The sequence below is a fragment of the Rhipicephalus microplus genome, unplaced genomic scaffold, assembly GCF_043290135.1.
Source record: "Rhipicephalus microplus isolate Deutch F79 unplaced genomic scaffold, USDA_Rmic scaffold_15, whole genome shotgun sequence".
NCBI lineage: Eukaryota > Metazoa > Arthropoda > Arachnida > Ixodida > Ixodidae > Rhipicephalus > Rhipicephalus microplus.
In genome coordinates, this window is record NW_027464588.1 from 15,588,697 (window position 1) to 15,600,339 (window position 11,643).

General features: G+C 43.2%; 1 protein-coding gene across 1 annotated transcript in view; it reads left to right on the forward strand.

Annotated features, from left to right (window-relative positions):
- The window catches only part of LOC142784639 (sodium-coupled monocarboxylate transporter 1-like), a 47,790-nt gene extending 36,424 nt beyond the window's left edge, over positions 1–11,366 (forward strand). The window contains exons 7-9 of the mRNA XM_075883067.1: positions 3,109–3,212; positions 6,165–6,265; positions 11,144–11,366. Of these exons, the coding sequence (XP_075739182.1) occupies positions 3,109–3,212; positions 6,165–6,265; positions 11,144–11,230 (292 nt within the window). The 3' untranslated portion in view covers positions 11,231–11,366. The remainder of the gene's footprint in view (positions 1–3,108; positions 3,213–6,164; positions 6,266–11,143) is intronic.
- Positions 11,367–11,643: the final 277 nt, after the last annotated feature.

The following is an 11,643-nucleotide window of genomic DNA, read 5'->3' on the forward strand; positions in this document are numbered from 1 at the left end:
TTCTTTTCCGGGGTGGCTAGTCCCGTGCCTTAGCAAGCTCTAGCTCCTTTAGATTCGTGTATGTCCACACTTTTTTAATATCCTCAGTGATTACTTTCTCCATTTGTTTAGTTGCTATTTCGATTTGCCTTTCTGAATAAAAATTTTCCTGTAACTGCTCATCTTGTCTCTGTCCCACTTTCACTGCTCTTCCAAAATTTAGCTTGATACGTTAGTGATCACTACCCAGACTTCTAGAGCCACCTTCATCTATGTGCATTTACCTGAGCTTATCATACATCCTATGTGACATTAGTGCGTAATCTATCATCGACTGCAGCCTTCCTACCTCCAATGTTATTTGCCCTTCGCACTTCTCGGTACTGTTGCAAATGATCAAATCAAGCCTTTGACACATATCTATGATCATTCTGCCCGTCGGGTGGGTATACCTATCTACATCTTCTAGCTGCATTTAGCGGCGAGATAGCGACGACACCAAAGAACGCGGATTCGCTCGAGAGGCACAGCGCAGGCGAGTGACGAAGACGACAATCTTAGTGGCCTTCTCTGAGAGCGTCTCTACAAGTTCCACTGTCCGTGTTTTTAAATAAACCCCCTGTAATTTATAACCCGCGACAATATGCTCGAGTGGGACCAGCGAAAACAACATCAATAAGACACCGGTAATATACCAGAACATACGGATATTAACTGCGGCCTCCTGACCTTTTCTACTGTGTGTAAGAATGTAACTACACACGATCGAAATGTGTTCTCTGCTTTATATGTTTATTAAATCAACCATGGTAATGAAAGCTATCACAGATAGAAAATATTATGTGAATCAATTTCGCATATAGTCAACGTACTGAACCGCTTAGGGTCATATATTCTGGAAAGATTACTTTTGAATCATATTACGCTCTTTGTTATCACAGCCACATATAATTCATAGGTCCACACTAAACAGCTTTTCAACTGTGGCGGGGTCGCCATGTGGAGCCGCCTAGAATTACATTTTGGGAATAAGTTCTCGCTTATGCATTAGCGCCTGCTCCTGCGTATGTGAGTAACTCTCACTATAGTTACCGGGTCCCCACGCAACGTGTTTGAAGTACTCCAGGCAGAGTAAGCTTCACCACTTGGACGACGCGTCACAGCCCCTGGAAGCCCACCTGTACCCTGTTTAGCTACCGGTGGGTGGCCGGCTGGCACTGAGGATCGAACCCCGAACGTCCCGTAGCTTAAAGGGACGCTTACGTTTTTTTTCAGCGTCTCTTTTCTCTCATCTTTGATCCCCCTTACCCCTTCTCCAGTACGGGGTAGCCAGTCGGTCTGAAAACTGGCTAACCTCCCTGTCCTTCCTCTTTCAATGCCCCTCCTCCTCCTCCTCACCATACTTTGTCAAAAAACGGTACAAAATGCTTGCTGTCAACATTACTCATACCTCAGCCTCTCAGCAAAGAGGGGGTGTGTGTATAGCCATGACGGACAGTATAACGTAGTGGTCTGGAGTATCTAACCGATATGTTCTCAGGCTTCGTGATCTTTGGGAATCCAAATGGCTTTTACAAAGTGTCGTGGAACGCTTCACATTTTCCAGAGCAAAAATACAACGGAAAGTGGTGCGGGGGGGGGATGATGTAATGGGTAAGGTCTTTCGGTGCTGACAATCCCCCTTTTAACGCTGCCTGCGTTGGCTTGTCTTTTTGTTCATTATTCGTGAGGTGAACACCATCGGCCCTAAGATATATAGAACTTCCTAATATATATATGTACTAACGATTTCCCGCCGTGCCGCTCTAAGAGTCAAATAAAGCCTCTGTTTACCATACACTGCAGGCTTCAGCCACGACGCAGCGTAAGTAACGCAAACTATAGGCCGAACGCTCAGAGGCCTTCTTCATTTTCTGCTGTACTAAAACGGCCGTCTACCAGTACATCGGTATTAAAGTTAAGCCCAGCAACTTGTCTAACGCGCAGCCAGCATGAAGCGACGCTTTCCAGTCGTAGCAAAGTGCTCGTTGTGTGTTTTGGTTAAAAAAAAACGACCCAGAGCAGTGGCAAATCCCAGTGCATGAAAACTGTGCCACGTCATCGCAGCCGTGCCATGAGCCACTGATAAAACACTGAGGTTATGTTTAATGTTCTTTAAAATGGGATTTACTGCTCGCAAATGTGAATTACCAGTGCTCCGCGCGTTCAGTCAACACGCGTGTGCAAATCAGGCATGTTCCACGGCGTGCTTTATAGACGGTTTGAAGAATGCAAGCGTTGTGCCCCAAAAGAACTTCCGGTCACCTCATTTATCAATTCGGAATGTCGAGACTGAAAGTACGTTTTCACGTTTTTTCAAGGGTAAGGAAATTATCTTATTAGTTTTTCAGATAATAATAAAGTGCGTAATATTTAAGGCGATTTCGTGCAGTTTCATGTAGCTCGAAAGAACATTTATTTGAATACATTTTGCCAAATAAGGTAAGAGAAGTGTAGAAAATAAGCAAGCTGTTTTCTAACGTTCTTCTTGCACAGCGATGCTATTCAGGCACATCGGCGGACGATACTGGATGTCATCAAGGGTCTATAGACGACGAGTCTGAAGTTGCTCCCACATGAAGCTCTCGCTACCATGAAGTGGCATCGCTAAATGCTACAAGCAATGCTTATTTGCCCGTCTAATTCAATAAATGTTTTGCTAAAAAAGATGAAATGGTAGTGAGTTACATTCATTCTAGCCGCTCGAGGATCTCAAAGGCGTCTTTCGCGGAAGACCTGGGCTGCGCGGGGCAGAGTTATACAATCAATGTACTAGGTATGTACGTTATTGTTTAAAATTAAAAAATTGAAATAAAAGGCAGGACATATCAATATCGTAGTAAGGATTCAAAAATGTTAACAGTAAGAGTGTTGGGAAAATAGGACTTTTACCGTCGTCTCACGTCAGCTAAAATTGGCAATAGCACCACATTTTTTATAGGTTTACACTTATAGGCACGCGTTTGCTTTTTGAGTTCAACCTTGGAAAGGTACATAACTTTACTAAGGTGTCACGTCGACCGAATGTATATGCATAGCCCACAATTTTGTCTTGTAGTTGTGGAATTAATAACCCAATCATTATTACAGGTCAAAAGAAACATTCTCTTTGCTTGATATATCACCGTTATGGAGCAGCTTTTTTGCAATTCTCGCAACAATATTCATCGGCGTGCTTGTCAGCGCTATCACAGGTAAGTACTTCGTCTGTCTGAGGAGTGTTGGCCCGCACACAGTCACGTGCCAGGATGAAGCAGTTTTAAATATGCGTTCGTGAAGGTGCAAAATTTGGTGTCGACATGCCATGCCTATGTGTGGCGTCAGCGGAGTATACATGCATGTGTATTTTCCACTTAAACTTCTTGACAAATGCCAAGCCAAACTCACCCAATGATGCTACAAGTTGACATAACAAGGGATAGTTTGTATCTCTTCCTTGTGTGACTGTTGCTTTGTTGTCAAGTGTCCTAAATTCAGTTATCACCCACAGTACCGAATTTCGGAATTCAGTATTTGTGAAGCATTCCGCTATCACATCCTCGCATATTATTTATTTATTTATTTATTTATTTAAAATTTCTTACAGGCCCTTTAGAGGGTATGATTAAGGAGGGTAATTGGTGAAGTTTTACAGATCACACGAAATTAATTCACGCGTTACAAAGCGTATCAGCACAATGAAAATATGACGCGGATTGCAATATAAGTTGAAGTTAACAGGCGATAACAAGAAAAAAGAAAAGGCGATTTCATAGTGCACACACGACAGTGGGAACCGAATACAGTCATTATAGCATATGAAGGCGACATTGTATCATTCATTGTATTGAACAGCAAAGCCTATAAATAAAGCTGTTCACAAGCCAGTCATTTAGGGCGTACGGGGGCATAAACGATAGCCTTGTTTATATTTACAGCAAAAGCCGCATATGGCTATGCGAAACGAAAAACCGTTCGCAATGAGAAACGCTAAACGTTTTCATTCGCTGCTCTGTCAGCTACGTTGTTCTCTACGTCACACCCAAGCGTGAGCGCACCACTGGGAGCACTGTAGACAGATGGAGAGCGGGACAGAAAGAAATGTAGGAGATGAGAGAAATGATGGAAAAGAGGTTATTCAGCCCGGCCCTGTTTATGTGCTCGCGTTTCATCTTTCGGCTAAGGCAGGCCGTCAAGCAGTTTTGATAGTGAAAGCAGAAACATCAGCTGACGGGCCCACGGCGCGGGAAAAGTTTGTCGTCGCAGGAAGGTTCAACTTACAACTTTCTTGTGTGGTGGGCACGGATCGTGACAGGAGCAGGCCTGTTTGGCGAAGTGCTTGCAGAAACTGCGCACTGAAGACCCGGCAGCATTCGAAGCCGAATTCAAGCGACAACAGCGAGTCGAGGAAGAGGCCTTGAAGGCAGAGTAGCGTCCACGTGGCAATGGCAGAAACGCGTTCTCCGGGAGCGACACCCGGTTTTAGCAAGAGTTTCTCGAGTGGCACTTTGGTTTCGACTACAATGCACGCAACCGCCTGTGGCCGCGAATTTCAGCTTCCCTGGTTAAGGGTAACTGTACGGAGTGCTTTTATTAAACGGTTTCTCACTTTTTGTAAGTCTTGGTGCGATCCTGTACTAGTACGGGTGTCCCATGTGAGACTTTCTTACGCTCATTGATCGCATTTATATATACGTCGTCAACTGGGTATTATCCTTATATACAAGCCATCAATTTCTTCTAATCTTCTTCATTATTTATATTCATAAGATATCTGAAGGTGTTCGCGCAACAACAATTCTCCGGCTACTCTTTACCACTTGAATGGGCCTGCAGGCTTTAAAATTTTGCCAATCAGTGATGCTGTAGTAACCTAATATTTTAATGAGATTACGTACTTACCACAATGAACAAAACGAACAACACAATGAAATTTTAAAAACAGGGAAAAATAGAAATATTAACGTAGCCTGACGAGGTCTCTAATCAGCGGTTGCTACGTATATTATGCCCCATTATCGCATAAAAGCAGCAACATGACGGTAATATAAAAAAACACCAACAAGTTTACAAAATGATGTTATAGCAAAATGAATATAATTGGTCTAATAATGGTCAAAGTATTATTGTATATTTTAAAGAAAAATTCTTAATTGGGCAACGACACCTAAGTTTTTGTCAAAATTTGTTTTCTGGTTTCACCGCTGTGCGTTCAGCAAGCTGGCCAAATTTTAGCCAATTCCGTCGGGAATGTAATTTAGAATATTTGATTATTACACTACTATTGTCCCGAGGAGGGGCAACATTGGCACCTTCGCGGGTCGCGACAAAAAAGGTGCTCTCCGTGTGGTCATTTGCATTTCGGCGAAATACTTCATTTCGTGCTCAGCTGCAAGTGCCATGTAGCTATTTCAGATTTATTAAGCTTTTGACATGAAAAGTTAACAATTCACAATGCCTGAGACATTCATAAAAGACGATCAGACCACTGTATTGAGCACCTGAATATAAACAAGCCTTGGCAAAGTGGTGATCACCGGCGTGAAGGAGGAGGGGGAGGAGAGCATAGACGGTGCCTTTTAGGGCTTATTTTTCGCTGAACGATAACTCTAAGTCTATTTATTTCACAAATGCATAGGCATAACAGACCCTTCAGTACCTTTTTCGCGGAAAGTAGCAATTTCTTACACGAGTTTGTCATGAACCATTTCATACTTCTAATACTTCTATCAGAGATTTTAGGTCCTAAAACTACGCTATGATTTTAGAAGATGTCGAGGAAGGCTCCCGAAATTTTGACCACCTGGTGTATTTCAACGTGCAATTACATCACATAGTACGCAATTCTATCATTTCGCCTCCTTCAAAGTTCTGCCAGCGCGGCTGGGATTGTACCCGCTACCTTTGGGTCAGCAACCGAAGACCATAAACACTGTTCCACCAAGGCATACCACCAAAGCATATGTGGTGTCAAGGCATGCTAATGAATACTTTTGATGTGCAATTCTGTACGGCTGGTGGCTTATGGCCCCTGTTCTCTGAGGCATAGTCAGGGGTAAAGCACAAAGATCTTCGCTCGACATCGCTACACTTGTGAAATAAGTAGCATCTCACGTTAACTTACAGACATGGCTTCTCGTTTAGTAGCCTTTCTTCTTTTTTTGCAGGTGAAATTAAGCAGAAGAAAACACAGCCTACTCTTTGCAGCGACGTCTTGAGTCAGTTGTGGCAAAGGCTGTCAATGTCACCCGAAGAAGACAAACACCAGGTGCGCACAAGGAGCAATGATTGTTTGCTTAAAAGCACTGTAACATATTTCTGTCGAATAGGCAATGCAGCGTTCACCAACGGAATGTTTGCCATTGCAAAACTAATCTTTTGCGACTAAGCACGGTTCAATACACGGGTGATGTACTTTTCTTCTTTCATGTGCTATTTTTCAGAACTGACTTCTTGAGGCTTCTTTGACTTTTGACTTAGTACTATTGGTTCAATTTTATGAGCACTGTACCAATCATCGTTTTGCTTATTACTGGTTCAGTAGAATTTCTACTCCATGGTATACAATACCATATACACCTATGCTCGGCTTTGCACCCTTGCATTCCATTTTCGTAATCTTCCCATCTCTTCCTTACCATCACCTCTCTTGTCTACTCCTTGCTGTGCTAACGTTTACACGGACGTGCTGTGCTTCAACCTCGCACTCCTATTTTTATACTTGTCACCCTCACATCTCTCCTGACTCCGATTTTCTTTTCGCTTTTGCTTTACTGTGTCACATATCACGGCAAATTTTTTCTCTCCCTTCGCACCTCGCTTCTCGCCCTCACATCCCTCCTCACCCTCGTTTCGAATTCCCAACCCTTGATATGCTGTACTACATATGTTTATACTTTGCTTTATCTTCTCTTTAGCTCCTCCTCTTCTCGCATCTCTACTCCCCTTAAGTTTTCTTTTCACCATCTCCCTATACCGTGTTATAACCAGCTGTGTGGTGTTATAAACCTTCACTCTCACGTCATTACTCACGTTTGCTTCCCTAACCCAGTTTCATGCTTTCTGTACTGTTACTCTGCATGCTGTAATTACCATGACATGGCAGGTATTCTCCCTTTCCTCACTCACACCCTCACATTACCTCTTCCCAACCCCCTTTTCTTTTCTCAAGCTTTGCTATATTGACACCAACGATAACACATGGTCATGCTATCCACGCGTTATGCGTGGATATGTTGCACATGGATATGGATAGCTCCCCATCATTTCCTACTTCCTACTCACCATCAGATTATTTACCCATCTCGTTGCTATACTGTGCTTAACACGTTTATGTGGTGTTCTGGCAGCCTCCTAGTCTTTTTGCTTCTAACACTCGCCTTTCTATTTCCTACTTCCTACTCACCATCAGATTATTTACCCATCTCGTTGCTATACTGTGCTTAACACGTTTATGTGGTGTTCTGGCAGCCTCCTAGTCTTTTTGCTTCTAACACTCGCCTTTCTCTACCCATGCTTTTCTATATTACACATAACCATGCTATAATATGGTGGTTATTTTGTGCTTCATCTCGTCTGCTCCTCATTTATATCCTCTTCACCCCGACACCACTTTTTCTCTCCACACATCCTTTTTCCTCTTTCTTGTATGTACTATGCCTCAAGAGTGAAGCTTCCTGCTGCTTTTTTTCGCATAGTGAAGTACGAATAGTACAATAATCTACACGGGAACCCAGAAGAGAACACGCACACAAGCTCTGACTCGCAAATTAATTTTTATTGCACACAGAAGAAAAACACATACGAAAAAAATGGCAGATCCCACGTACATTGGGAATCGATAATATGTGAAGCGCGAATAATAAAGGTGGATATCTCACTTTGAAATCAGCACTACGTTACAAGGCGGAGGTAAATGATACCGAACATGACTTCCGTGTCTTGATTATAATGTTTGGATGTGTCGTTTACTTTCGTCACCTATTTACGTTATGCGATACAAAATCTAGTATATGGGGAGCTAACAAGACGGCCAGGAATATTCTATTAGCGTGGTATGTTGTCATGTTCTTATATGACACGCGAGTCAGGATTATCATGTTTGCACCAGTCATATATTTCGTCATCATTTGACGTCACGTAACACCAATTTGGTATACGTGAAGCTAGCAAAACGGCCGCGAGCGCATAATGAAGAGCCCAATATACTCCAATTTAGCGTTGTGCGCACGCACGCTGGGCACAGCAACGCTACGTTAGCAAAACGCGAGCACTCTGTAGTCGGACGCCAGGCGTGACCAGTGCGACTAGCGTCCATCGGCGCGGCCCGACGGCAGCCAGCGCGCAATTCGTGCCGATGCGTTACCCAGACAACACTGCGTCTCCCTCTTTCCGTGACGCAGGGAGGCCGGACGCGCTGGAACGCGCATGCGTGAAAGCAGCGCAGAGTGGTGCATGCCTGCGAGTATTTGGCGAAACCGGCAACTGGCGTCGCAACGCCTGCGTGACGCGACGAAATGAACGCCGGTGAGCACGCGCACCGCGTCGCGTCGAAATGTATTGGGGCCTTGACTGTGGCATGCAGTCATGTTCTCACATGACACGCCTCTCATTATTTCATGTTTGCACCAGTCGCATACCTTCGTGATCCCTTGATGTCACGTAATACCAAATTCGGCATATGTGAAGCTATCGAAACGGCAGCGAGCGCATCATGAGTGCGGCATGTAGTAGTGTTGTTACATGACACGCATGTCGTGATTATCACGTTTGGATGTGCAATTTACCTATGTCGTTAATTTGCGTCGCATAATACCGAGTTTGTACATGTGAAGTTAACAAAATGGCCACGAGTGCATGATGAGCGCAGCATGTAGTCATGTTTTTACGTGACACGCATCTCATGTTTATGTTTGCACAAGTATCATACCTTCGTCATCCATTCACGTCCCATTATACCAAATTTTCTATAAGTGAAGCTAGCAAAATGGTCACCAGTGCATCATGAGTGTGGTATGTAGTCATGTTGTCACATGACACGCACCTACTGATTATAATGTTTACACCAGTCACGTACCTTCTTCATGCATTGACGTACCGTAATACCAAATTTTATATATGTGACGCTAGCGAAACGGTCGCGAGCGCATCATAAGCGTGGCATGTAGTCATGTTGTTACATCTCACGCATGTCATGATTTTCATGATAGGGTCTGTCATTTGTGTTCGCCATGCGATCATGTCATACCATACCAGTTTTGCAACATGCCAAGTGTACGAACCCACCACAAAAGCTGCAGGACCTTGAAAGGTAAATCATGATATTCATGACATTTATGTCATGATTTTCAAGTCATGACTGGCTAAATATGTTCTTCATACAGTCATGTTGTGCCACACCAAGTTTGGTATCGATTCCATTATCCTAACGGCCAGAAGGTTTAAAAGTCATAGGCGGCTAGATAGATAGATATATAGATAGATATTGATTGATTGATTTGTGGGGTTTAACATCCCAAAACCACCATATGAATATGTGAGACGCCAGAGTGGAGGGCTCCAGAAATTTCAACCACCTGGGTTCTTTAACGTGCAACCAAATCTGATCACACGGGCCTACAACATTTCCACCTCCATCGGAATTGCAGCCGCCGCAGCCGGGATTCGATCCCGCGACCTGCGGGTCAGCAGCCGAGTACCTTAGCTACTATACCAACGTGGCGGGGCTAGATAGATAGATAGATAGATAGATAGATAGATAGATAGATAGATACGCTCAAAGTCGCCGAAGTTCGCCAAAAAATGCTTCGCATTTAAAAACGCATTGAAAAAACTAAAAAAAGTATTTATAAAGTTTTACAAGGTTGCTTTTAACAGAATATTACAGGCGCTCTTCCGAAAGAGAGAATTCCTTCGTCAATACATAGACAGATGCCGTGCTGATGCATGATGCCTGGCTATGATAATGTACCATGGTATAGTAAATGGCTATAATATATATGGCTGTGCTATATAATTTGAAATGGGCAGCGCAAAAAAACAACAACGACGACACAAGATATACGACACATCACACAACACTTTGTGTCCTCGTTTGTTGCGCTGCTCATTTCAAAGAAGTATAACCAATTCCACCTTGCCCACATATCGATTCGTCTGCTATACACGGTCATGCTAAGCTTTATGCTCTCTCGATCTCCTCCCAACCTTTACTTACCTCTGTCTTGAACAAATATTAGCGTAACACAAACAGCTGTTGTCGTACACCTACAATACTATAAGGGGCTATGCTACACAAAGTTTTCCGGCGTGATGCCTTACAAGACTATGCTTTGCTTTGCCTTGTCGTCTCCTGCTTTCCATCTTACTAATACTTACGTCCCTCTCCCTGACCATCTTTTCTCTTTCCGGCATCCTTGCTATACTTACTGTAAATAGGGTTTTACCAGCGGGACAGGGTACAGGGTTGTGTCTGCGTGACGACATGAGATGACAGCATACGAGAGGATGGTCCCCTTAAACGATTCGCACTTAACAAACTTTCGCAAAATGGCACTTCTGATTTTCTCGTGAGGACTTCAGCACATGGTTAGGTGGCGTGTGCAGCAATCCATCATGACCCCTGACTACGAAATCATGCCACTTCATTCGTTCTTCAACAGCAAGGTTTAGACCACGAAAGCAATCGCTATACTCTGAGATCTAAAAGTATGGCTTGGGATTTGCTCTAGCTACCATGGTGAACGTATCAAATGTATCGCGCAGTAGCGTGGTGCAGTCGCACGGTCTGGTTTATCCAGTCTAAACATGTATCAAATGCGTTGGGCGCTCACTTTACTTCAAATAGATTACAATGTGAAAAAAAAACATTTGTAAGATACACAGCGTTGTCTGATGTTATAAGGAAGATAATAATGGGTGTTCAGGAAAGTAAAATATTAAACTCCAAAATAAGCCTGCCATAAAAAGTGTTGCTTGTGCCTTAGTCAATGTTAGTTTTATCTTTCTTTGTTTTCTTTCACGGTGCACAAATTTCTCAACACTGTTAATCAAAGTTCTGTTGTGACTGGGGCAGCAAGTGCCCAATGAATTGCGTCACTATAGCTAAGACAACTTTCTAATAAGAAAAATTGTGCTTCCCTTCTAGGTTACATTGAGAACTTGTGAAGGATCACGAAAGTGCATGTCACAGGATGAGAAGCTCCTCACAACAAATGCTGAAGCTGAAGTTTAGTCAACTCCTTGGTTGAATTTGTCGTGGAAGCATGATGACGTTAGAAAGCACCCATCTATACGTCTTGTACTCCTGCGCACGACTTCAGGATGACTATCGGCATTGTGAAATAAAACATTATCTGCTCATTTGCAAAGGTTTCGGCTGATTGTGAAGGCTGTAAATATTCGGGACAACGGTCCCTTTTACCTTGGCAAAGCGGATGGAGCATTATGAAACTTCACGTCCTTGCTATCCAGAGTATAGAAATTTGTTCGTAGAGATTCTATTAAAAAAAAGCCAGTTTTGCATTATGGAGGTCGAATTCGCTCATCTTAAGTGTCGTAATAAAATATATTAGACTGGTTGGTTCACGCTAAGGTTAGCGTAATGACGCAACTCTTGGTGAAGAAAAAAAAAACACGATAAAAACA